At 56.5% G+C, this 25964-nt stretch overlaps 2 protein-coding genes and 1 long non-coding RNA gene across 4 annotated transcripts in view; 1 reads left to right on the top strand and 2 right to left on the bottom strand.

Moving 5' to 3' along the window:
- Positions 1 to 10011: 10011 nt before the first annotated feature.
- ACR (acrosin) lies at positions 10012 to 15169 on the bottom strand. 2 transcript variants are annotated; one of them, XM_039863029.1, is made up of 5 exons: positions 15010 to 15107; positions 14178 to 14384; positions 13766 to 14049; positions 11262 to 11407; positions 10012 to 10825 (listed from the first exon to the last, which is right to left on the bottom strand). In XM_039863029.1, the coding sequence occupies exons 1-5, from the start codon at positions 15075 to 15077 to the stop codon at positions 10280 to 10282; spliced, it is 1251 nt and encodes a 416-aa protein (XP_039718963.1). In that variant the 5' UTR covers positions 15078 to 15107; the 3' UTR covers positions 10012 to 10279. The 2 variants fall into 2 exon arrangements, with proteins under 2 accessions (XP_039718963.1, XP_039718962.1); XM_039863028.1 differs by having other exon boundaries at positions 10712 to 11088; positions 15010 to 15169.
- Positions 11402 to 18518, top strand: LOC120602808 (uncharacterized). Its single transcript, XR_005652851.1, has 3 exons — positions 11402 to 12261; positions 13091 to 16769; positions 17383 to 18518. It is a non-coding gene; the product is annotated as an uncharacterized LOC120602808 (long non-coding RNA).
- Positions 18519 to 18949: 431 nt separating this feature from the next.
- Positions 18950 to 25964, bottom strand: part of SHANK3 (SH3 and multiple ankyrin repeat domains 3) — a 44375-nt gene continuing 37360 nt past the window's right edge. The window contains exon 23 of the mRNA XM_039863002.1: positions 18950 to 20993. Within this exon, the coding sequence (XP_039718936.1) occupies positions 20402 to 20993 (592 nt within the window). The 3' untranslated portion in view covers positions 18950 to 20401. The remainder of the gene's footprint in view (positions 20994 to 25964) is intronic.

Genomic DNA, 25964 nt, shown 5'->3' on the forward strand with positions numbered 1-25964 from the left:
TGTGGGTCTGGATTTCACGAAGGAGCTTGAGAGCCATCGACCGCGTCACTGAGGGGAGACCGCCACAGTGCCGCGCGAGGTCGCCCTAGTTAATTCACTGAAACGGAGAGTGTTAAAGAATGAGTATTTGGGAGTCAAGAACAAACTTTTCTCCACTTTAAATTAATAACACTTCAACTTCCAGTTTGTGAGATTTGACCTGACAACGGATTTTCTAGAATGTGCTTGCTCCTCTGCTGAGGTGGGCTTTTAGAAACAGCAACAAAAACAAAAACCCCTTTACATACTGAAAGTGGCCAATCAGTACTTTTCAGTGGAGTGGCTTTATGGAGCGGCAGTGGGAATACTACAAAATTTGTGTCACTGTCACTGTTACGTAACCATTTTGCAGCAGGTTCCCTGGAAGCAGAGGCTGAGAAGGCAAATCCTACTCAGCTTCCGGGCAGTTCCACAGGGCAGGCAGGACGCTGGGCAGCTGCAGCTAGCTTGGGTCTGCCTCCTCCCCGCCCAGGGGAGCTGGGGGACAAGCTGCCCTCAGGCTTGGTCCCATTGTGAGACCAGAGGGCTTTTTGCCCAGTCGAGCCCAGTGTGCGAGCAGGAGGTAAAGGGGCCCCTGGCCTCAGGGCACACGGCTCCTGTTTCAGCAGGGGCAGCCCCCTGGGGGAGGGTCCACTGGGAGCCTCACCCGCCAACACCCAGTGCCACCAGCATCCTAGCCACCCACCCTCAGGCAGCCCTACCTGCTTCTTAAGTTCTTCCTGATTCACACAAGGAATCCAAAAATTCATTGAGGTGAAATCTACAAAACTAGCCATTTTAAACAATAGAGTGCCATTCAGTCGTTACACTGTTGAGCAGCTGTTACCTCTAGACCTAAAACATTTCCATCCCGTGAAAGTAAAACCCTTGACTTACTAAGCAGTTTCTACCTTCAGCCTTTGGCAGACCAGTTTACATTCCGTCTCTGGATTTATGTTTTCTGGACATTTCATATAAGTGGAATAATACAATACGTGACCTGTGTCTGTCTGCTTTCGCCTAGCATGTTTTCAAGTTTCGTCCATGTATCTCTGCTTCATTCCTTTTCATGGCTTTACAACTATCTGTCCATTCAACGTGGATGGATATTTGGCCCGTTTCTCCCTTTCAGCTGCTGGGACAGTGCTGCCGTGAACACACTGTGCCTGTGCTCACCGCACGTTGTCAGTTCTCAGGCATCTTGGTCTGCTCAGGCTGCTGTAACAAAATGCCATCAACTGGGTGGCCTACAACAGGTACTTATTTCTTTCAGTTCTGGGGGCGGGGAACTCCCAAAGTCAAGGTGCTAGCAAGGGAGATTTATTTCTGAAGCCTCTTCTCTTGGCTTGTAGCAACTTCCATCTCAGTGTGTGCTGTCACAACCTCTCCTTTGTGTTCAAGCAGAGAGAGAGATGCTTTGAGAGGCTGAGAGAGGGGGGAGAGGAGAGAGAGGAGAGAGATGAGGTGAGGGGTGGGAGAGGAGGGGAGAGATGAGAGACAAGGCAGGAGAGGGAAGGAGGGAGGGAGAGAGAGATGGGGGGAGAGAGCGCACTCTTAAAAGACCACAGGCCCCACGTCCTTAGGACCTCATTTAATGCTAATTACCTCCGAAAGACCATCTCCAAATACAGTCGCATTGAGGATAAAGGCCACAGCATATGAATTGGGGAAGGGGACATACTTTAGTCTCCAGCACGGTATACACAGGAGAATTGCAGGATCATGTGCTAATGACATGTTTAAACTTTGAAGGGACCACCAATTTGTTTTCCATAGTGAAACCACCACTTAATACTCTTACACACAACGTGGGTTCCGGTTTCCCCAGGTCCTTGTTAGCACTTGTTATTTTTCCATCCTAAAAGACTAGTGTAGCCATTCTCGTGGCTATGAATTGTGTCTTGTGGTTTCGATTGCATGTCCCTGAGGGCTGCTTGTGTTGAGCATCCCTTTGTGTGCTTGTTGGCCATGTGTCTATTTTATCTGGAGAAATATCTGTTCAAATACTCTGCCTATTTTTAAATTGGGTTCTCTTTTTGTTGTTCTAAGAGTTTTTAAAATATATTCTAGATATTAAATTTTTATCATGTTTATGGTCTATAAATATTTTCTACCATGCTATAAATATCTCTGGTGCAGAAGTACTTAATTTTGATGAAGTCTGCTTTTCCTTTCATTGCTCATGCTCTCGGTATCACATCTAAAAATCCAAGGCTGTGAAGATTTCCCTTCTAAGAGTTTTATGGTCTTTAACTCTTATAATTCTGTCATTGATCCAGTTTGAGTTCATTTTTGTGTACGATGTAAGGTAGGGGCCCAACTTCACACCTTCGCATGTGGACATTCGGTTTTCCCAGCACTATTTGTTGAGGAGGCTATTATTTTCTCTTTTAATGGTTTTGCAACTCTTGTGAAAAGTCGATTGGTCATAATTGTGTGCGTTTATTTCTGGACCCACAGTTCTATTGCATTGGTCTAGATGTCTGTCTCATCCCAATACCACACTGTTTTAATCAATGTAGCTCTGTAGTACAGTTTGGAAATCGATGAGAAGTGTGAATGCTTTAACTTTGTTCTTTTTAAAAGTTGTTTTGACATCTTAACAATATTAACTCTTTCAACTCATGAATACTGAGTGTTTTTCCATAAATTTAGGTCTTCACTTTCTTTCATCACTATTTGTCGTGTTCATGTACAAATCTTTCACTTCCTGATTAAATTTATTTCTAGAGATTCTTTGGATGCTATTTCCTTTTTTGACTGGCCATTGCTGGTTATAGAAACATAGCTGGTTTTCGTGTGTTGATCTTGTACCCTGAAATTTTCTGAATTGTTTTATTAACTCTAGTCATTTTTTTGTGGATACTTTCGGTTTTGCCATAAGTAGAATCATATCATGTGCCTATTGAAAACATTTTCCCATTTTTTTTCTCATTTGGAGACATTTTATTTCCTTTTCTTGCCTGATTTCTCTGAGTAGAATTCCCAGTACTATTTGAATTAAAGTGGCAAGCAGGCATCCTTGTCTTACTTCTTATCTTAGGGGGAAAGTTTTCAGTTTTTCACCATTGAATATGATGTTATTTATGGGTTTTTCATATGGCCTTTATCATGTCGTAGACATTTTCTTCCAGTCAACATCAGTCCATCGACGTGTGATGTATTACGTTAATTGATTTTTGTATATTGGACCAGCCTTGCATTCCTGTGATAAGTCGTGCTTGTTCATGGTGTATAATCCTTTTAATATGCTGTTGAACGTGCTAGTGTTTTGTGAGAGGGCTTTTGCGTTTATGTTCGTAAAGGATATTTGTTGGTGATTTTCTTTGCTTCTGATGTAACTTTGATATCAAAGTAACGCTGCCCTCGCAGAATGAGGGAGTTTGTGAAGGGCGGGTGGCTAACTCTTTAAATGTCTGGTAGAATTCACCAGTGACGCTGTCTGGTCCTGGGTCTTTCTTTCTCAGAAGGCCTTTCTTTAAAAACAAAGAAACAAACAAACAAACTGATTTTACTTCTTTGCTTTTTATAGATGTGTTCAAACTTTTAACCATTTTTTCTTTCTATTTCTTCTTGAATCAGTTTTGGTAATCTGTTTTTCTAGGAATTTGAGTGAGGGGCATATGGAAACTCTGTACTACTTTGCAACTTTTCTGTAAATCTGAAATTATTCTGAAATAAAAAGTTAGTTAAAAAAAGAAATCAATGCAACTCACCAGATTAACAAAATAAAACAGGTAAACTATATGATCATCTCAACAGATGCAGGAAAGGATTCTGACAAAATCCAACACTCATTCTTGATAGTTAAAAAAAAGAAAGAAAGAAAGAAAGAAAAAAGAAAAACCTCTTAGCAAAGTGGGTATATAAGGGAACATACTCAACCTATTAAAGGGTATCCATGAAAAACACTGTCACAGATAATCTCACTGTCAGCATCACACTCCATGGTGACAGCTGAATTATATATACTCTCTTGGGCCAGGAACTGGACGAGAGCATCCATTCTCGGCACTGGCATCAGCATTGTAACGCAGGTTCAGACCAGAACAAAACGGCAGGAAAAAGAACTAAAGGCATCCAGACTGGGAAAGAAGAAATAAAACAGTCTTTATTCACAGATGACTTGCCTGTCTATGCAGAAACCCAACAGATTCTACAGAAAGACCACTAGAATTAATAAGTGAATTCAGCAAGGTTTCAGGATGATAATTAATGCACGAAAAAAATTATTTTTCTATATACTAGCAAGGAACAATTGAAAATTAAAATACCATATACAATAGTATCAAATTATAAAATGGGAATAATTCTGACAAAATATGTGAAAGACCTCACACTCACAACATAAAGCATTGCTGAGAGAAATTAAAGAAATCCTAAATAAAGTTTATGGGAGAGATATATTGTGTTCATGGTTTAGAGGACTCGACATTGTTAAGAGGCCAAGTCCCCTCGAGTTGATTTATATAACCATACTAAAAACTCCAGCAGGGTTTATTTTCATAAATCAACAAGCTGATTCTAAAATTCACACACAGGTGCTAGGAATCTAGAATGGCCAAAACAGCCTTGAAAAAGAAAAACAGTTGGAAGATTTCAAGACTTACTATAAAGCTATGTGTAGTAAGACAGTCTGGTATCAGCGTCAAGATAAACAAGTACATCAAAGGAACAAAGCAGAGCTCAAAATTAGAACCATATGTATACGAACAACTGGTTTTCTTCAGAGGCACGAAGGCAGTTCAGGGGAGAAAAGAGAGTCTTTTCAACATGGTGCTGGAAAAATTGGATATCCACGTACAAAAAATGAACTTCCATCCATAGCTCATACCACATACAACAATTAACTCAAAATGGATCATAGGCATAAATGTTAAAACTCTAAAATTTATAGCAGAAAAATCTTTGCATCCTTGAGTTAGGCAAAAATTTCTTAAAATTTAACACCAAAAGCATCGTCTATTAAAGAGTTTGAAAAATTGATTAATATTTCATCAAAATTTAAAACATATTCTTCAAAAGACTGTATTTAGAGGATTAAAGAACAAGCCTCTGATTATGAGAAAATATTTACAAAGCACACATCTGATAAAGGACTTATGTTGAACTTATAAAAAGTACTGTCAAAACGCTATAAAAAGCCAACAGCCAAAAACTTAGAGACAACTGATACCAGACATTCAAAGAATGAACACCTATCCTTCTCAAACTATTCCAAAAAATTGAAGAGGAGGGGAGGCCCCCAAGCTCATTTTACAAGGCCAGAATTACCCTGATCTCGAAACCAAAGAAAGACATTACAAAAAAAAGGAAATTACAGGCCGATATCCCTGATGAACATAGATGTGAAAATTCTCAACAAAATATTAGCAAACCGAATTCAACAACACATTGAAAAGATCACACACCACAATCTAGTGGGATTTATTTCAGGAATTCAAGGATGGTTCAATATCCACAAATCAATCACCACGATGGAAGATTTTTTGGGAAGCCAGTGTTCAGATCACATGTCCTGATGAAGAGACTCTGAAATGCGTAGGACATTTGCCGGCCTGTGATGGTTCTTTGAGCCGTGATTACTGGATGCCAGCTCCCAGAAGAGAGGGCCTCTGCAGGACACATGGCAGGTCTGAGAGAACCGTTCACAGGGAAGCTTGAAAGGCCACCTGGGAATGTGCACATGCATCTATGTGCAGTTGGCTTTTCAAGGATTTGGTTTTAAGCCTCCAATTCCACTACCAGGACAAAGCCTCTGGTGCAGACATCGCTACCATCACACACCCGAACCTGCAGAGGGCGACCAGAGCTGGGACTTTCTCTGAGCCGAGCAGAAAAAGAAACGCATGGGCAGTGCTAGCCACAGATACCAATGCAACTGGCTGGTGGGGATAGCTTCAGGAGGACGGTCACTGGAAAGTTTCCCAGGGGAAGTGGTGGCTGCTTTACCTCAGGGTAGATTGAATTGCTAGAAGAATAATAAACCAAGAAATGCTGATGTGAAGGATGCTGACATGTTGCCACCACAGCCTCTTTCCAAAGCGTGAAGCCAACTGTACCTACAGAAGGATTTCATTCTGAAGAAACGTCCCCGGCTTTTAAATGGATTGGGAGCAGGATAGAAGGGCCCCCTGGGAACAGGGAAGACATCCTTTTTGCATTTAAAGAGCCCACTGGTTTCCCGTTTAGATAAAGATGGGGTGAGTGCAATGGTTCCTGCTGAGACGGGATCTTACCTGGAAACTGAGCAGAACACTGCCACAGCCGCTGCTTGAGGCTCATGGAAAACATGGCTAGCATATTTCAGACACTTTAGATTCCTGTGTTATCCAACTACCGTCACAAGTATATTCGAAAGCCTTCACAATTTTGATTCTCAAAAGAATATCCAGAATTTTGTGGGACAGTTACTATATTGCATATGTGGGACATTACCGCTGGATATGACGGCAGCCAGCCTAGTAAGTAATGAATGTTGCCTATGAGTAGAAATCGACAAATGATTACATTTACTTTTCAAAATGGCTGGGTTTCTATTCTCACAATGAACAGAACAGAAGCAAAGACAGAGTTACGCAGAGACATGGACGCCACCTGACCGGGCCGACAGCGCCTCACTGGAAGAAGTAAAGGGACTCATTGCAGTTCTGATTCAGTCGCCTTGAGCCAAGCGGACGTGGGATGGCCTGGCGTTCTGTCGTGTGGCTTTGCGCTGAAACGTGGGAGAGAAGCAGCAAGAAAGCTATGCGCTGGCCTGCTGCTGCCATCCCCTCAGTTTCATCTGGCGAGCGGCCACAGCGCAGCGCTGCGTGTGGGGGGCACGCCTGCCGTCTCCCCAGGGCGGGCACCCCAGCCGCAGCGCGGCCTCGGCTGCGATGCCAGCCGTTTCAGTGCCCGCCAACACGGGTCTTAGGAGAGAGGAAAAAGCACCTTCTACTGGCTAATCCAGTCCCCGCTGCGCGTCTGCCTCAGGGCCCCGGGGGAGCTCAGGAGAGGAAGCAGAAATACCCGAGTGACATACAGCTTGTAAAAGAGGACCTCTGAGCAGCTGTGCCCAAAGCTAAGGGCACTCTGCGCTAGAGAGGACAAAGAAGCCACTGACATAGTCCAAGAAGTCTTGGGCTTTTAGTAAAGTGCTCAGAGTAAGAAATGATTTGCCAAACTCTTTCCCATCTCCAGGGAGGACGGCATAGCAGGGAATACAGATCTTTAAAAAGGCAGCATGGAAAGTTTGAGATTTAAGAACTTCTTGGGCAGGAATTGTCGTGAAGTCTTCTATTTGAAATCTTTTTTATTTTTAAGGAAATAATTTTTTTTATATTAAGGGATATACTAAATGGCTTTTGAAGGTTCTTTTTGACACTAGTTTTTAAAAACTCAGGTTGGAACAAAGTCGATGTCGGAAAGTGCACTGAAAGTGACGTTTTTTAATTGCGCTCCACATCTTGAAAACTTTGCTTGCAAAATAGTTTTCTATGTTGGAGCAGCAAATATACGGCCGCAGGGAGCCAAGACCAGCTTGCGTCTCGTTTTTCATTTAAGCAGCTTAAGTGATGCTTGAACACGATTTCGTTCATCTTGAAGAAAGCATAACACGATAGGGCATCTGAGGGTTTGTTTTAAACACATTGTTATTTGGAGAGGTTCTGAGAAACGGGGTACTCGAGTACCTTCACAGAAGACATAGACCTCTGGCGAAGCAGCTCGCTTCTGGCATCGTTGCAACGGGGGTATTAGCTGGAGTCTGATGAAGAAATTGATCTGTAGACTGCTATCGGTATTTCTTTCGGAAATTTTCCATTGATGCGTGTGATACTTGAAAAAAACAATTTCCACTTGAATAAAGTTCATCGTATGCCTTTTTCTTTCTACCTCCCTCTTTCCTTAGGTGCTACTGTAAAAAGTTATTGCCTGTATTACCTCGCTGACAGAAACCCGTAACCATATTCATTCAGAATGCTTTGAACTTATTCCTAAACTGCATTTGTTTCTGGGGAAAACTCCACAAATGAAATATCACCACACAGCTGCTGCTCTGGCTAGAACTAAGGACTGGCCAGGTGCTGGTGAGGACCTGGAGGGACTGGAACGTTACACGCTGCCGCTGGGGATGGAGAATGTCACAAACACTAAAAAAAAAATTGTTTTGAAAGTTTTTGAAAAATGCTAAACTCATGCCTACTATGCGATACAACCATTTCACACGCAGATCGGAAAGCACGTGCCGGCAGAGACTGGTATGAGAATGCGTATCGCTGCCTTGCTTGTCACAGCCTAACTGGAAACAAGCAAACACCCATGAGCAGGTGAAAGGAAAAGCAAACCGTGGCCGTGGCCGTGGCCACGGCCGTGTAGTGCGACGCTCGCAACGCGAAGGGTCACACTGCAGAGGCCACAGCCACATGGGCGACGCTGCCGAGCGGACGGGGCCGAGCACGAGCACGCACTGCTGGGACGGGCCCCTTCGTCCCCTTGTCCCGTGAGGGGGTGTGGCCGAGCTTGCGCAGGGCTGGAGGGGCAGGGGCTGGGGCTGACGCAGGGCCACGAGGAAGCTTTGGAGGTGACAGGCATGCTCCCACACTCATCGCGGCGGGGCTCCATGGGCGAGTTTGTCAGACTTAACACCTGCCGTACCACCCAGCCTCCCCGCTCCCGAGCGCTCACCCAGAAAGGGAGGCACGTGTCCGCAGAGGCTCATCTGTGGGGACCAGAAGTAGGTCGCTGACAATTCTTTACCAAGAATATAGTTTCTGTGGAAAACCCCAATAAGGTAACCTGTTTCTCGAGCTTCCTACACACTAAAGATGAACTGCCTCCATTTTTTTCACTTCCATTTAAAAATTGCAAAAATTACATTCATTGGCATGTTCTTTGCAAATACAAGATTCTAGATATTGACCACGTTCACAATTAGAAGTCCCTGCTCTCTGTCATTACTGTCCCTCTGTCATTCCTGATGTGGCCAGTTGTCTGGTGTCAGAGTTTCACCACGTGCACTTTGAGCTACTGTCGTCATTTTCTGTTATTCCAATAAGATTCACTACGAATTCTAGTTTTAAAACTACTGCTGACTCGCCTACCCATCGCACAGGAAAGCAGTGAGCCTCTCCTCAGGCGCCGAGTCCCCCTTTTCCCATCTGTCCCCTGGCCCCACATGCGGGAGGAGCCGCCCCGGGACCGTCCTTGGCACGTGAAGGCAGATCAGAGACTCTCGCTTCACTCGTGACCACCGCATACGTGACTCTCAAAATGAACATTAGCACCAACGCGCGGGCCCTCCTGTGTGGCCCAAGCATTTCAGGAGTCATGAGTGGACAGACAGCGTGTGCCCAAGTGCCCTTGCAGGTCACCATCTCGCCACCAGATGGCTGCAAACAATGGCATCTGTGAGCGACTGCAGTGTGCAGGCTCTGCCCGGAGTGCTCCACACCTGCCCCCAGGGCGTCGTCACGCCACCCCTCGGCCACCTTCCTGAGGTCCCTCACCACTCTTGGTGTCTGCTGCTGGCCCTCTCTATTGGTTCTGTGTGACATATCTGTACCCTTATATGGATTTATCTCCTCACACAGCCGGCCTCTGTCTCTTGCAGTTAAGTAGTGCCATTAAATGCCACTCAGGACATCCAAAACAGGCCCCCATCACTACTTCTGGAAGGCTTTGACAAATAATGTTTTCTCTTATTTGCTTGAATCCAAGAATAGGGTTTAACCACAGGTAAGCATCGAGCTTGAACTGACAGCATTGTATCTGCCACCAGAGCCACAAGCAACATTGTGTTTCAAGGTAGAAGTTCATTGTTTGGCTGTCCTGTCGCCTGTTACCTTTGTGTTCTGGGGCACCCAGCCTTCTGCATGTCCTCTCATGGGTCTGCCTCTCCCACCCGGAGAGGGTGCCACAGGAGACCTGTGGCTGCTTCCAGGGCTTTTCCCCCCAACTCCCCGCCCCCAAACGAGGTGCAGACATAGTGAATGCAGAACAAAGACCATGCCAGCCAACATCCCCAAGTCACCTCGTTCCGGTTTTAAAAATCAAGATTTTAAAAAATGCAATTGGCGTTAATGTACAAGCGACCCCTGCTGGGGGGCGAGGGAGGGAGGCAGACGAGATGCAGGTTTGGACTGAGTCGGGAGGGCGGATGATAAGAATTCAGAAAGCACTTCTGTGTAAAGATATATTAATTTCATCTTTTTTTTCCCCCCCATGGGAGTGAAGGAGGGTTCACGGGGTCTGTTGACAGTGGGGTCAGATCAGGAGGAGGTCAGTTCTGGGGTGTCTGTGGACTCCCATAATTGCCTCTAATGTTAATGAAGGTCTTCCCCTTTAAGATCTCCATGAGCTGCTCTAGTCGCTTGGCGAAAGAGAGAGCGTGGGGGCGGCCACTGAACGGCGGGCGTCCGGGTGCGTGCGCGAGCGGGTGCGAGGGCGTGAACGGGGACGGCGGGGACGGCGGCGACGGCGGCGACGGGGTCAGCGCGGGAGGCCGGGGGCGCGGCCTGGAGGCGGGTGCGTGGATGGGTGGCCGTGGGAGAGGGCGGAAGTACCAGGGCGGGCGGACGGTGGGGCGCACGGTCGTCGGCGGCTTCGGCAGGGCTGCGGGGACGGGCGGGTGCGACGGGCCCAGCTGGATCGGTTTCAAGGCGCTGTAGCCGATCTTGGAAGCGATCCAGTTCAGATAGGGCCACGTGGATGTGTAGATGCCGGGGCGCTTCGCTCGGGCACAGCCTACCCCCCAGCTGGTGACTCCCACGACCACGTAGGCGTTCTCCACGTTGTCTTTGCACATGAGAGGCCCGCCACTGTCCCCCTGCCCAGGGCGACACGGGAGTCACTCTCTGTGAGCCACCAGCCCTGCCCACTATCCGCAGTCACGTGGCTTCCTGCTGCCACACACTCCGGTGGCTGAGAGGTCTGCGGTGGCCCAGCAGTGGGTTGGGTGTGAGGGGCGCGGCTGGTCAGGGTCTTCCGGGCAGAGGGGAGGGGAGCGGACGCGCGCGCGCAGGAGCTCGCGGGGCGCGGGGCGAGGGCCTGTGCTCCGTCTTCGGGGGCAGTGTTTGGGCGATGCGATCTGTGTGTCCAGGCGGGGGAGAAAGCACTAAATGTGGTGCTTGGTTCTTTGTAGGGGCAGCTGAGGAGTATCACCTCCCAGCCTCGTTGTGACTTTCGATACAGGAAAAGGGCCACTGGAGGGCGGCCCGGAGACGGGGCGGTGGTGCGCGCGGGGCCGCGCTCCGGGCATTTACCTGGCAGGTGTCGATCTTGCCCTCCGGGTAGCCCGCGCACAAGTTGGTGGAGAAGATGCGCCCGTTGTACCACTGAGACGAGTTGCACAGGTCGAGGTCCAGGAGGTTCACGCGCGCCTCCTGCAGCACAGGCGTCGGCTGGACATCTGCGGCCGGACGACTCGGTGGTCAGGGATCACGGGAAGACGTGTTTCGAGAAGACCCTGCCTCTCCCCTCCACTGGCCGGCCCCCTTTGTCCCGTAAACTCCGTGGAAGTCGGGGGCCCTGGCTTCCCTTGCGTGCCCGGGAAGGGGAGAAACTGCACAGCTGGGGCGGCGCCCAGCAGGGGCATGGAGGCTGAGGTGCGCCCGTGGTGTGGGGGGCACAGGGACGGTGGCGGGGAGCGGGCAGCTACTGCCCAGGGGATGTGGCCTTAACGGCGGATGCTGCCTGCCGAGGTGAGTGGCAGTACAGGGTGGCGGCCTCGCAGCGCAGGTGCCACTGTTTCCCTTCTCCCATCCGGGTGGGGGTCCAAGGTCACAGGAGGGCGCGGCGTGGCATGGATCCTGACCCTGGTTTCCTCTCTAGACTCATGTCCGGGACACACCTCTCGGTCCTCACCACCTGGCTGTCGGCTGCCCTCCCTCAGGGCCCCTCTGCTCACTGTGGACAGAGTCCCTGGTTGTGTTGGCGAGTCCCTCCCCACGTGCCCTGAACCCCTGTTCTGAGCAGACGAGGGGAAGAGCACAGCTGTGGCAGGGCCCTCGCACATGGGCGGCTGGTCAGTGGCCAACAGCCTGACACGCTGCCATGACCGTCAAGTCAAGAGAGGCCCAGCCTGGGCTGTGGCTCCAGCAGTCAACACCACCTCTGGCTGATGCACGCAGCTGTCCCCTCTTGGTCAAGTGGTCCCATAGCAAGAGGCTTCTGACAGCAGCGGTTGCTCCGGTCCCACAGCCAACGAGCAGATGGGTCTGAACACCGCCTGAACGTGCTGTACAGGCCACATGGAAGCCAGAGGTGTGTGCCTTGTTCACGTTGCCCCTCCCTTTAGCCCCCACCTGCCCCTCCTGTCCGATCCACAGTGACAGCGCATGTGCACTGCCCTCGACACTTAGGTACGGCAAGCCTGGCTGGTCAGCCATTAAGGCTACATCTTAAACCTATGGCAGAGCCTACAGTCCTGAATGCCTGGGTCTCACTGTTCAGAGCCAGGGTTCCCGGGACAGAGAAGGGTTTGCCCAGTCCCAATCCCTTAGTTTCAAATGACAGATGCTAAGAAGCCTGCAGGAGGTCTAACTTCAGTGGAAACAGGAGGATGGCCCCAAAGCACAGGTGTCCAAGGAGAAGGCGGGAAAGGAGGGTCTTGGAGGAGCTTGGAGCCTGGAGCCTGGAGAGTTCTTTAACACTTGGCCTTGGGGTGGGGGATGTGTTTGCTAATAGGAATCGCATTAAGTTGAGAGGGTTTCCAGAACAAAGGAAGACACAGCTGGGAGCCCCTCACCCTCCTGGGCAAAAGTGGGGGTGGGGTGGGTTGTCCAGAGGGGACCCCTGACAGCAGCGTCCCAGAGCTGGCAAGAACCCAAAAAGCGGTGGATGTGGCCGGCCGGGCGGGCAGAGCACGAGCCAGGGCTGGGACGAGGCGGGCGCGGGGGCTCGCGGCAGAGGCCGTGGCGGAGAGCAGCACCCCGCCGGGGAGGGGAGGTCGTGGGCCAGCGGGAGCCAGTGAGAGCAAGGGCCCCTGGGAGACACCTTCCCAGAGGGCCGGGGTGGAAGCCAAGACGTCTCTGAGAGGGGAGACGGGCACCACGGAGTCCTGGCTGCCAAAACAGGCTGTTTTAACCCTCAGATTCCCGGACGGCATGAGGGAGCCTGGATTTTCCATTTTCAAAGGACACGAGACTGAGGACAAGGTGAATCTCAGTCATGCCCTCAGATCCATACTTGCGACTCGGGGGAATTTCTCGCTACCAGCTGTGGAAAGCCTGGTGGACTTGCCCTGCCGGCCGCAGCTGGCCGTCCACGCTGACCGCAGCGAACCAGCCCCCACCTGCCCCGTCCAGGGCGACCTTGAGTGGGGTTAGGTGGGGGGAGGGTGTGACAGCGCTGAGGGTGGGGCTCCCGCTGGGCCTTGGGGTCTCAGGGCGGGAAGACTCCGATTCCACTCCTCCACTCACAGATGGGGAGACAGAGGCGCGGGGCAGGGCAGGGCTGGCCCGCAGCCACAGAGCCCCGGGCTCCTCTCCAGCGCCGTCTCAGGCCACGTCCCCATCTCCAGAACGGACACCTGGGCTCCTGGCCCGGGACGGACACAGCCGGCCCGTTCCAGAAATGCTGGGGTCGTGCGCCCTGCAGCCTTCCTTCGGGTGGCCGTGCCATCACCAGGCAAGGCCTTCGACAGGGGACTCCGCGTCATCCCCGAGGGCACGTCTGCCGCTCGGCGGGGCACCGGCACACTGCCTGTCACCTCGCAGTCCGCGGGAGAGACCGGCAGCCCCGCGCCCGGAAGCGCCTCCGTACTCACCGGTCTCTCTCAGGAATCCCCAGCCGATCACCCAGCACGTCTGGGGGATGCTGGGCGGGCCCGCCGAGAACTGGGGCAGGCAGCCGGGCCCCACGAAGCGCCCGCAGAGGACCGGCGGGGTGATCTTCAAGAGCGCGATGTCGTTAGTCTCCAGCCCGGGGTGGTAGCGTTCATGAATGATGATCTTCTCCACGTGTCGCTCCTGCAGAGGGGGTTTCACCGGCTTGTTGCTTCCGAACTCAATATCTCGGGCTCCGAAAATCAGCCTCCACTCGTACACCTGCCTGCGGGCAGAGGACCCCGCGTCACTCTCGCCACGCTCGGCCGGCAGAAGCCTCGGCCGCCCTCGCTCAGAGCCCGGCCCGAGCCCCCGGGGGAGCTGCGCGGCCCTGGAGAAGGTCCCCGCACGTACTTTTTCTCCCGGAAGCAGTGGGCGGCTGTCAGTAGCCACTGGGAGTTCAGCAGGGTGCCCCCGCAGGCGTGGTACCGCCGGTTGTCGTGGTAAGTGAAGAACTGGAGGCTGACCATCCAGGGCCAGGCCCTGTGCGTGGCCGTCTGCCCGCCCACGATGCGCGAGCTGCCCTCTGCGGTCTGCCTGAACTGCCGCCCGCAGAAGGCACTGCGGAGAGAAGGGGCGCGGTGCAGACCGGGAGGGGGCTGCGCGCGCTGCGGGGCCGTGCGGGGGAAATGGCGGTGGCGGGGCTGAGCTCCTGTGTCTGGCGGGCGTGGTCACAGGTGTGGAAAGGGGAAAGGTCGCGAGGGCCCTGGAAGGGGGGGCACTCAGACGAGGGGTGCAGGGTGCCACGGCCCAAAGCCTGCAGGACGGATCCTGGGGCCATGACAGGAGCAGCTGCAGGCGGATGCCACACCCCCAGGTCTGGGGACGTGCGGGAGCCGCAGGTGGACCGAAGGCCTCAAGCTACAGGGGACAGCGCCTGGGCCTCCGGAGTCAGCCGCGGCGCGGCCGTCTGAAGGTGGGCAGGGACCCTGAGACTCAGGGCCCGAGGTTCGAGAGGCGGTGGGGCCACCGCATGGGGAGGGTACACGGGGTGTGTCGGGGACGAGCCCACAGCAGCCAGGGCACCGGGGGCTCTGGGGTCTGAGCTGGGGTCAGGGCCACAGGAGCTGTGAGGCCCAGGGGCTCCTAAGGGCCCAGCATGGCCTCTCTACAGCCCGGACAGAGCCCATCCAAGTGGCTCTGCTCTGCAGAAAACAGCCTCCCGCCAAGGTGTCCCGACACTTACTCACACGAGCTGTTATCTCTGGCGGCTGCGGACGCTGCCAAGACCAGCAGAGCGGCAGTTGGCAGCATCTCCACCACAGTCGTGCCCGGCGGCCCGGAAGCCCAGTGACCTCACAAAGCCCAGTGGCCTCCTGACCAATCAGCAGGGCCACCGCCCCCGCACCCCCTTGCAGCCAGCCAGTCAGGAGCCTGACTCCCAGCTCAGGCTCCCCAGGACAGTGGGGACTCTCGTGCGGCCCCACCCTGTGTCCCAAGACCCAGTCGCTCTCCGCAGGTCCCACACCATCCGAGGCTCTAGCTATGTCGGGTGTAGGGTCTGCCCGGCCCACGAGCTGTAACCTCGTCCTCAGTCCAAGCCCTGGGTCCAGGAGCGGCTCGGTGGCTCTGACCAGAGGTGCGATGTGGGCGGTTAAGGGTGACAGGCCCGGACGCGGGTGCTGGGCGCACGCTGTCAGCTGCTCTTCAAAAGGCCGCTCTGCATGTTTGCGATTTAGGGCAGAGCCCGCCTCCCGCAGGGCCCTATGTTCCGCCTGAGTGGACCTGGCCGGGCGAGGCGTCTCCGACTCCTGAGTATCACCAAGTGGTATTTCTTCTGATTGTCAGGAGTCAGCATCTCAGCTACCAGAGTGTAACAGACACTCACCTCACATACCTGGGTGTTAAAAGCCTCACCTCCCCTGCAGGAGTGCAGGGGGTCACAGCTCTACCTGCGTGAGCGGCCGTCTCACCTGCTCCGAGTGCCAGAGCCCAGCCAGCCTGAGGGTCAAGAAGTCGCATGCACCCCATGCGTGCGTCACGAGGTCCCACCTGTCCACCTGAGTGCCAGGACGCCTCGAGTCCTCGTCCTGAGCATGGAGGGTTTTCAGACTGTCGGATAACATCAAGCCCTTTACCCGAGCGTCTTTTCTAACTGAATGTCCTACGTTCTCGTAACCTCCAGGACGTCAGTTCCCGTCCAGCCAAACACCCAGTAGGTGTTGCCAGCCTTGAACCAAGGAGCAGGGAGCTGTCGTCTCTCCCTGAATGTGAGAACGTCTTTCTTCCATCTCAGGACCAAAGGCCTCGTCTCCACCACCGGAGTGTCCGTTGGTCACGGATTCTGTGCCTGAGAAGCATGAGGTCCCCTCTCAACTCTCTGAGTGCCTGATGGGTTCCCTCTCCTTCCTGAGGGTCACAAGGTCTTGCGTGCAGGGAAGTCTTTCGTGCCCTACCCGAGAGTCACACGCTTTATCTCCTCCAGCTGGTGTCGGGAATCTCGTCACTGACCGTCAGCTTCCGTCTTGAGGTTCCATCTCCGTAGATGACCGAGGGCTCTCCCCTTCCTTGCTTTAGAATAAGCATCTCTCCTCTCCCTATCCAAGTGCCACAGGTCTTATCTTCCCTGCCCACCTAATTGTCGGCACATCTTACTTCCTCCGAAGGGTTGTCCAGAGACCTCGCCTCACGCGCCTGACTGTCCAGAAGCCGCCGTTTCTGTGGGCGTCCCCAGACTTCCTCTCCCTGCAGGGCAGAAGGCCCTGCCTCGCCTGCTGCTGGGCAGGACGTCTCATCTGCTTACCAGGGAGTGACGAGGCTTGCCCCCCAGTGCGTGGCGGGGTGACGTAGCGCCCTCGCTGAGTTTCCACATGCGTTATTTCCTTCTCTGCCAAGCAAGAGGGGTTATTTCACTCGAATGCAATCGGATCTCAGTATCAACTATGCGAATGTCACGAGATTTTCGTCTCTGCTACCTGCATGTCAGGAGGTCCCCCTCCTTCCTGAGTGAGTGTGAGGAGGGCTGGTCTCCATGTCAGAGAGAAGGAGGGCTGTGGGGACACTGTCTGACTCGGAGGGTCTCTCGCCCTCCACACCTGACGGTCACAGAACTCGTTCCTGCCGCACGGGTGTCTCTCGCCTGCACAAGCGTCCGAGGTCTCTTTTTCCTCCTGTTTTCCCCCCTCCCTCCTCACCCAGCCCCTTCCTCTCTCCCTTCCTTTCTTCCTTCATCTTAATGTCGGCTGGTCTCACCTCCTCTGTCAAGGTCGGGGGGCCCATTTCGCCAGCCTGAGTGTGCGCAGGTGCCGCGTGCCTGAGTGCCAGGTTGCATCTGACCCAGTAACCGAAATCGGCTTTGGAAACATAGTTCAAGAAATGGCAATAAGGGTTCAGGAAGTGATATTAAAATTTTCACTCTTAAAGAAAAGTCGATTCAGGTGTTTTTACGGGATTTGGGCATAAAATTGACATGGTATTCAGATCCATGAGAATTATTCAACAGAATCGTAAATATTTATTTTAAATGTTAATATGCACAATCTTCTGAAAATCACAATAGCAAATATTTAGACGTGACGAAAATATTCTATGTGAAACACAAAACTTCCTCATTTTTCAGACATTAGGGGTGATGCGGTAATAAAGTTAGAAGACGTGACATCTAGAGTCCGGACTGCCATCGGCTGACCCCTCGGAGCGAGGCCCACACGGATCCTGGAAGGGGCTGCGGGCCCAGCCCACGGCCCACAAGGGTTAATTCTGTCCTCAAACCTGATGGAAGCAGCAACCCTTTCTAAGAGGGACTTTGTCTGCCTTCTCATGCTGTCCCCAAAGTGTGCGGGAGGCAGGAGGAAGGTACGAGGCGGCGGGGACTCTGGGCCAAGGCTGACTGCGAGGTTGCAGTGGCCTCGGCCACAGTGGAGCTGCCACAGCCTCCGCCTGCACGTGGCCCTCCCGCTGGCCCCTGCCTTGCTTCTGCTCCTGCGCCCGCCCTGATCCCCGCAAGCCATCCAGCGCCCACTCCATACCTTGCCACCCTGATCCCTGAGCCCTTCTGGTTCCCACCTGTCCCTGTGTCACCTCCCCCATCCCTGCTCGGTCCCATGCCACCCCGTACTCCAGCACGGCCCAGTGTGAGGAGGGGCTACAGCCTCCGTGCCATTTCCCCGAGGGAGTGCTGGTTGGTGAGTCGCTTGGGACTCGAGGGGACAGCTCCTCTGCAGCCCGTGCCCTGGCGCTACGGCCACCGCCCTCACAAGATCCCTAGCTTCCTTCCAGTCTGGTGTGGCGGTGTCCACCCACTCACCTCACCGCTCATCCCCCTTCCACCCACTGAGGCCCCTCTGTCCTGCTGGCTGGCCACCCACCGCCACGTGCCACACAGGACCTGCCCCACCATTGGCTGGGGCAGCAGGCTGCTCACGTGACTGTCGGCTCAGGGAGAAGTAAGGCCTGACAGCAGCCAAGGGAGCAGGACCAGCGCGAGGCGGGACAGGGCTCGAGCACAGGGGCAGCAGAAGTTAGAAATGGCTGGACGCAGTGGGACAGGGGCCCCGAGTAGTCGCTCCGTGAGCCGCTGGGCAGAGAAGAGCTTCCAGCGAGGCCTGCGTGCGCAGAGCTCTGCCAGGGCCCAGACAGGTGCAGGAAGCGGGCGGCGGTCACGGGGGCCGGCAGGGAGGCCGGGTCAGAGGCAGCGGTCTGAGCCGCCGGCGCACGTGGCTGCAGGCTCGCCCCAGGCCGGCCAAGCGGCAGCAGAGCCTGTGCCCCCAGCAACCCCTCAAGCAGACAACTGAGAAATCGTTTCATTTCTTATAAATTTATTACATAATATTATAATAATTATTATCAATAATAATATAAGAAACATAGATCTCTGTGGGGTGTATCACAACGTCAGGGTCAGGAGGCCTCAGGACTGGAGCAGGGGTGAAGTCCCCGGGCGGAGCTCCATACAAAAGGGGGGGTGAAGCGGGACTGACCCTGTAAAGTTAAAAACCCAAATTGAACGGAACCAAAAACCCACAGGTGAGTGTGAGACTGAGTGTGTGTGTGGCAGTCGGTTACAGTGACTGCGGTGTGTGGGACCTGGTCTGTTGGTGGAGGGGGGACTGAGTGTGACTCTGCCCAGGGAATGGGGCCGGTGGGCAGGGGACGGGGTGGGCGGGCTGGGCACAAAACCGGGCATGCCAGGCCCCGGTCAGGAAAACTTCTGTTTTCTGTGTTTTTTTTTTTTTATTAAAAAAATCTAGAAATATAAACAGAAACTTGTGAGTGACGTGGATGGAGCTTAGTCCAGACTCCAAACCCTAGGTTTAAAAACGCCCCAGGGTGCCCCGCCACACAGGTCATTGCTGAGCGGAGGAGTCACAGTAAGAGGGGCTGGGATGCCCTCTGGGGTCTCTGCTTCTCCCCAGGGCTGGCGGTGGCCTGACTCTAGGGGTCTCCCTGGGTCCCCCCAAAGCCTGACGGGAGAGTGCGGCCTGCACGCCCGCGGTGCTGCCCAAGCAGCAGAGCTTCACCGGGGAGGCCCGCGCGGGCGGGGCGCGGCTCCGGGCCGACCGCAGCTCCCAGTGTGCGGCGGCCTCGGCCTTTCTTTGGAAGTGGAGACGGGTGCTGTCGCACGCTCACGCCTCGTGTGCTCCTGAAGCCCTCGCCCTGGCTCCGGCGGCCCCTGGGGACTGCTCCCCACTCAGGCGCACGCGGGGCTCTGATGCGTCCAGTCGCACGCAGTTTCACACACTCGCACATGTGCGCACACAAAAGGTGGGACAGGAGATTTTGGGGTCTGAGGCAGACGGGCGTCTCTGCTGTCGTGGCCCCACTGTGTGGGGAGGCGGCTAGACCCCTCCCAGGAGGGACCCTGTGATGGAGATGGCTGGGGGCAGTTGCCAGGGCCCTGCCCCCCCACAGGGCAAGCCTCCCAGGTCACCTGACCTTGCCAGAGCCCGGCAGGGCCAGCCGCCCGCCGCCCCTCCTCCACGCAGCACCTGAGGGTCGGTGGGGCACACGACAGCTCAGCGAGGGAAGAAGGCCGAGCCAGGGCCCCAGGGCGGGCTACTAGGACCCCAGCCAACCCCAGACCAGCTGGAGTGTCCCCCGCCCCGTGCGGGGTGGCAGTGGCAGTGAGGGGCCGGAGATGGAAGACTGGGCAGCCACAGCGGAACCAGTAGGGGGCTGGAGGGGTGGGGAAGGGAAGCTATTAAGGACAGAGATATTTGTTCTTTTTCTCGTTCCAAATATAGAGTGGATTAAAATATGCAAAACGGGGAGCTCCCTGGCCCCCAACCAAGAACCCCAATGTCTCCCCCCACCCCCCGAGTCACCAAGGTGTGTCCTGACCTCGCATGCTGGACTAGGTCCTCCCTCTGGGAGAGGAGCCACCAGGAGCTGCGCGGGAGACAGCGGGGCAGTTGCACGCCCCGCGCTCCCGCTGCAGCGCCCGGGCCGAGCCCTTCTTGGCCGTGTGCTGGGGGCTCGCCGGCCGCGGGCACGAAGCAATGTACAGGGCAAGTCTCCGAGCAAGAGCAAACGGGACGATTCATGCAACATTCCTGGCCCGGGCGCCGTCCGGGGGGCAGGCCGAGCCCGCGGCCGCGGTGGGGGCCCTGCCGGCAGGGCGGCCGCGCGAGGCTGGGGCGTCAGCTGCCGTCCAGCTGCCTGAGCGCGCGCTCGATGTTCATGCGGTGGCCCACGCGCGTCACGCCCAGCTCCACGAAGTCGTCCTTGGTGAGCGCCGGCAGGTGCGCGCCCTCGATCTCGTGGTCCTCGAAGCGGTCGCGGTGCTCGCCCAAGTGGATGCTCTCCAGCCAGTCGCCCACGTCGAACTTGCTCCAGAGCTGCAGCGGCTTTTGCTGGAAGGGCCGGCGCGGGCCGGGGGCGCCGGGGCTGGGGCCGGGGGCGGGCGAGGGCAGTGGCGACGGCGAGGGCGAGCGGCTGCGCGCGCTCACGCTACGCACCACGAAGCGCACCTCCTTCGGCTCGTGCGGGATGGAGAGGCTGGACGACTTGAGGATGGTGGGAGGCGTGAGGCCGAAGGGCCGCCCCGCGCCCCCCGCGCCCGCCCCCAGCCCCTCCACCCGCTCCAGCGACGCGGGCTTCACTGGGCTCGGGGCGCGCCGCGCCACGGGGTAGCGGCCGCCGGGCCGCACCGGGTAGGAGGCCCCGCCGCCCGGGCCCCCAGGGCTGCGCTGCGCTGAGATGGAGCTCAGCTCACCGAGGCTGCTGAAGAGCCTGCGGAGGGAGAGGGGGTCAAGGCCAGGTGAGGGGCGCCAGGCGCGGTGGGGGTGGTCCGCGGCGGGGGGCGGGGGCAGCGCCCCGAGGACACTCTCTAGGGCGGGCTGGCGGGGTAGCCTTAGGGCTAGAGGAAGAAAAAGGGTGGGACCCTGTGGTTACTGCCCCCATTCTGTTTGGCCCCCAGGTCAGAACCAGCACCCAGTGGTGGGGTGCGGGGAGGGGACGGGGTAGACAGACTGGAATAATGAGGACGGTAAAACCGCAGCCCCCTCCACTCCAGGGGGCCTCCAAGGCCAGCCCACTGGGGGAAAAACAGCCTCTCAGCTGCAAAGGGCTGACTACCCATCCCTGACAGCCGGGACCACGCCCTGGGGGGCAGGGCTCTGGCACAACCCGCAGCACCCCACACATAGCTCTGCTCTCATGAGGGGACCCAGGGGAACCTGGGCTGGCTTCAGGGATGGCCGAGTCCTGATAAAGGCTGGCAGCAGCACGAAGCTAAATGAGCTCATGACGTCAGAGACAGACACTAGGCAGAGTTCACGCCCACATGGAGCATCGGCACGTGCAGGACAGGTATGAGGCAGCAATACACCCATGACACTGGCCTCCCTGCATAGGACAGCACACAGCAGCAGCCAAGAGCGCCCACACGCGTCACAGACATGCAGCAGCAGTGGCAGGAGTGGCAGGGGCCTGCTCGTGACAGGGACTCGGCAGCACACGTGTGCAGACATGCACACGCACGCACACACACACACCAATACACAGATGGTGCCTCACTTCCCAGCAGCGGATGATAGGACCCCAGACCTCCAGCCCCTTGACAGCTTGGCCATGGCAGGAGGCGACTCCTCCAGAGAACGCCCAGTCTCCTAGCCCCCGTCCCCTACTGCAGTCGGTGGGCGGGGGGCGGGGCTCCGGAGGCCGAGCAGAGGGCCCAGTGGCCGGCATGGCGCCTGGACAGCGAGAGGCATGGGATGCGCATGCTCACTTACACAGCCGGCGCTCAGGACCACCGCGCAGCTAGACAGAGCAGCCACATGCAGATGGGCGGGAGAGAGCGATGAGAGAGAGAGTTAGCGGCCCGGGGCAGGCAGCCGGCGCACGCCCGCGGTCCCCGCCACGGCAAGGGCAGCCAGGCGCAGGGGCCCCAGCCGGACACCCAGCGAGCGGGGCTCGGATGTGACGGCCGGGGGCCCACCCGGAACAGCTGCGAGTGCCAGCCGGGCCGGGGCACACCGGGTGGACTCCTGGTCTGCCCGTGGCCCGCTCGCCGGCGTGTGAGCTGCGAGCCACAGCGGTGCCCGACACAGGCTCTGCGGGGACGCTGCGGATGTCTAGTGTCCCCTCTCTGCAGCTGCCGCCCCGCCTCCCTCTCCCTGCCCCACCTCTGTGCTACCATGATGGGTACCCCCACACTGCATAGGCTGCCCTCGGCGCCCCCCTCCCCTGAAGCAGGTCTGTCTCCCCATCTCCCACCTGTGCGAGGGCGCCTCCCCCTGGACACCCCTGTCCCTCCCACGTGACCTGTTCCCCTTGCCATCCAGTGGCCTCTCCTCAGCCTTGTCCCTGCTGTCACCTCCCAATTTCTCAGACCCAGAGTGGAGCCTTTTGAAGAGGCCAGACCACGCCCCGCCCCAGTGGGCAGCAGCTCTAAGGACACTAGGCACGGGCCCAGGGAACAGACACCAACCAGGAGAGTCCCTGCTCTACATAGCTGGTCTCCATGGTACCGTGGGCCGCTGTGCAGGGGCAGGGGAGATGACCGAGGGGCTGTTCCAAGGGGTGCTGGGTGCCCAGGGGTGGTGGATGCTAGGAAGGGGGACAGGGCGATGCGGAGGGTACAGTGCCCATGGGACTGGGCCGGAGCCTCGCACAGCGCCCCAGCCTGGGGCCTGCATCACGATGGGGTCCTGCCGGGACTGAGTTTCAGTGGCGTCCCAGTGCAACCTCAGATGTGACAGAAGCATCCTGGTGAGGTGGCGGGACCACCGCCGAGCCGTGAAGGCAGAGGTAGCAGGTGTGTGCAGGGTGAGCGGCTCGGCCTGAGCCTGGCAGGCTGAGTGGGAGGCACTGAGGGGCCCTGGTCCGCTGGGCTGGGGATGGGGAGCACCTCACAGCTCTAAACATGCTGCACAGAGCATGCTGGAGACAGGACACGAGGGAGTGGCCAGGGGTGCCTCTGGCCTAGGTGTCGGCTCCTCCCCACTCCCCTCCCCTCGGCGAGCAGGGCGCCCACATGCCCCCAGAGCAGGAGCCCCAGCAGCTCCCTCCTGCATCCCACACCACCCATGCTCGCCCGTCACTGCCCACGACTGCTCCCCGGTGTCTTGCCGCCTCCCCCGCCAGGCTCCAGGCCCAACACGGCCGCGCCACAGCACCCGTCAGCTCCAAAAGGGCTTCTGAGCCACACGCCCTCCGGTTCATGGTGCCCACAGGCACCGCGGCCCGGCCTCGGACATCTCCCTCCAGGTGGCTGGGCAAGGCTCCCGGCCCCAGTGTCACTCCCAATGTCAGAATTGCACACTGTCTTGCTTCCTCGCGACTCCCCAGCCAGCAAGGTCTGGCGCGTCCTCCGGCCCTGCAGGTGGCACGCTACTAGCAGGACCCTCACACTGGCCTGTCCACCTGCTTCCATTTAAGGTGCCCCTCCCCCCGCCCATCCATCTGCAGGGGTTTCCCGAGTGCTCCTCCCAGTTCACACTTTCTCCTGGGCCACGTTGTCCCTGCCCACTCCTTCGCCACGGCGACGTGCCCAAGAAGACCACATGGGAGGCCTAGCCAGCCTCTCGCACTCCAGACCTTTGCTGGGGCTCCCCCAGTCCTCCCCCCACCAGGGGCCGGGGAGCCACCGCCAGCATCTCCGTGTTTTCATCCCTGTGGCGGACGGGTCACCAGCTCCCAGCACCAGCCCAGGTCCTCCTCGGCCCCCAGCCACCTTTGGGTCCAGACCCTTCCAGGTCTCGCCCGGGACCTGTCACCCGACTTCCTCACCGTTTTCCTGACTCCTGGCACCTAGCACAAAGCCAAGAACACAGTAAAATGTCACTGAAAAAATGTCATCGAACAAAAATGACATGACGTGTCGCTCCCAGGCTCGATTGCCTGTCGGCCCACTGGTGCAACAGGCAGGAAGAAGTCCAAACTCTGGCCCTGGCCGCGGCCGCGGTCCTGCTCCGTGGCTCGTGCAGGGCAGGGCCTGGCCTGCCATCTGGGGGCTCAGGAGTGGACGCGGGCTCGGAGGTGCCACAGCGCACCCCCTGCCCACGGCGCCTCACGGCCACTGCACTCGCGGCCCCGCCCCGATGTGCGGCGCACGTCCCCGTGCCCTCCTCCGCGCCCCCTGGGCCCCCCAGCGGTTTTCACGGCTCCTGAAACCCTGACCGTCTCTCCTGGGGATATACCCGCACGTGTCCCCAACGCGGTGTGACACGCAAGGACAGAGCACGTCCTGGTGCCAGTGCCCCGACGCTGGCCAGCACACAGGTGTCGGTCCAGGTATCAGGACCCGGCCTCGCAGGACCCGCCGTCACACTAGCTCCTTCCAGGCTCCTGTCACGTGTTTGAGCAGGACGGGGCCACAGCAGGTCGCCAGGGAAGGCTCTGCGAGATCCTGGCTACCGATCACTAAGGAAGCCGCCGGGGCCTCGTAGGTCCAAGACTCCAGCACCCAGCACACTGAGGGCACTGAGAAGTCCCGTGGGAAAAAATCTCTTCCACTCTGTTTCTCGAGCTACTTCGCTGTGAACTTTTCCCCGTGAAACTCAGAGCCACAGCCGATCGGAATGTGGCTGTGGGGCTCAGCGACACTGGACCTCAGGCCACATGTGGGATTCAGACAAGGGGGCGGCTTTGAGCAAGTGGACAAATTCTGTCCACTAGGACTGGACACGAAGCTGGACACACAGAGCAAGTGTGTGGTCTGGGGTCACTATCCCCAAAAGCCAAAGGTCCTAGACCTGCCACTCCAAAATCAAAGAAGGTCCCAGTGCAGATGAGCAGGATGGTCCCTAAGTCACCAAGCTTCAGGGCCCTGACGCACAGGCAGCTGGACTTGCCAGAGGGTCGCAGAGCATCTTGTGGCTACAGGACAGCAGAGCCTGGGCTGAGCCACCAGTGGGGGCGGTGGGCACACAGGCAAGAGCGCTGGGCCTCAGAGCTGGAACCGAGGACACACACTGGGGGACCAGGGACGAGGCGCCGGCACACGACGCTCCAGGTGGCTGGGGCAGCTGCCAGGAACAGTCCTGGGTGGTAAACAGCCTCGCGCTTGGGGCGTTTCTCAAAAAGGCAACACCAGCAGCAGAGCCGGCCCTCAACGGAGCTGAGGGCCACGGCTGCTGCAAGGCCGGCTCGATGCAGCTCAGCGTCCTTGCTCAGCCCCCTGCCTGGGGACACTGGGGCCACCCAGAGGGCCGTGCTTCTGCCAGGTCTGAGGGTGGCAGGGAGAGAGTGTGGACAGGAGCACAAGGGACTGAGGAGGGCAAGGACGACGTGGAGCTGGTTTCACGCCGCTGGCCGGTCGGGGCCCGTGTGGGCTCACGCAGAGGCTGCAACGCACGTGTGGGCGCCACATGTGCCCGATCACAAAGTGTCACCTACAGAACAAGCACGTGCTCCTCCATGTGAGGGGTCACTGTGCACAAACCCGGAGTCTGTCGCCAGAAGGGGCTTAAGAACAGAGGCTCCAGATGACAGTGGACTAAGAAGGGACAGAGATCCGGGCTTGGGGCCATAGACAGATGACAGCACTGTGCACCTGACAGGACAATCGTGAAGACGAAGTCACAGAACGTGACAGTCCCCCGTGTGACACCCCACACTGGCTGAGGGCCTGGGTGCCAACAGCAGCCGAGCCGCCCTGGCCCAAGTGCTGCGGCCCGTGCCTGGCCCTTCACGAGAGGCACTGTGTCACCACCTATTCCTCAAGGAGGAACTGAAGTTCACAGATCTTAAGTGTTTCAT

Source organism: Pteropus medius, unplaced genomic scaffold (genome assembly GCF_902729225.1).
Source record: "Pteropus medius unplaced genomic scaffold, Ma_sr-lr_union100, whole genome shotgun sequence".
NCBI lineage: Eukaryota > Metazoa > Chordata > Mammalia > Chiroptera > Pteropodidae > Pteropus > Pteropus medius.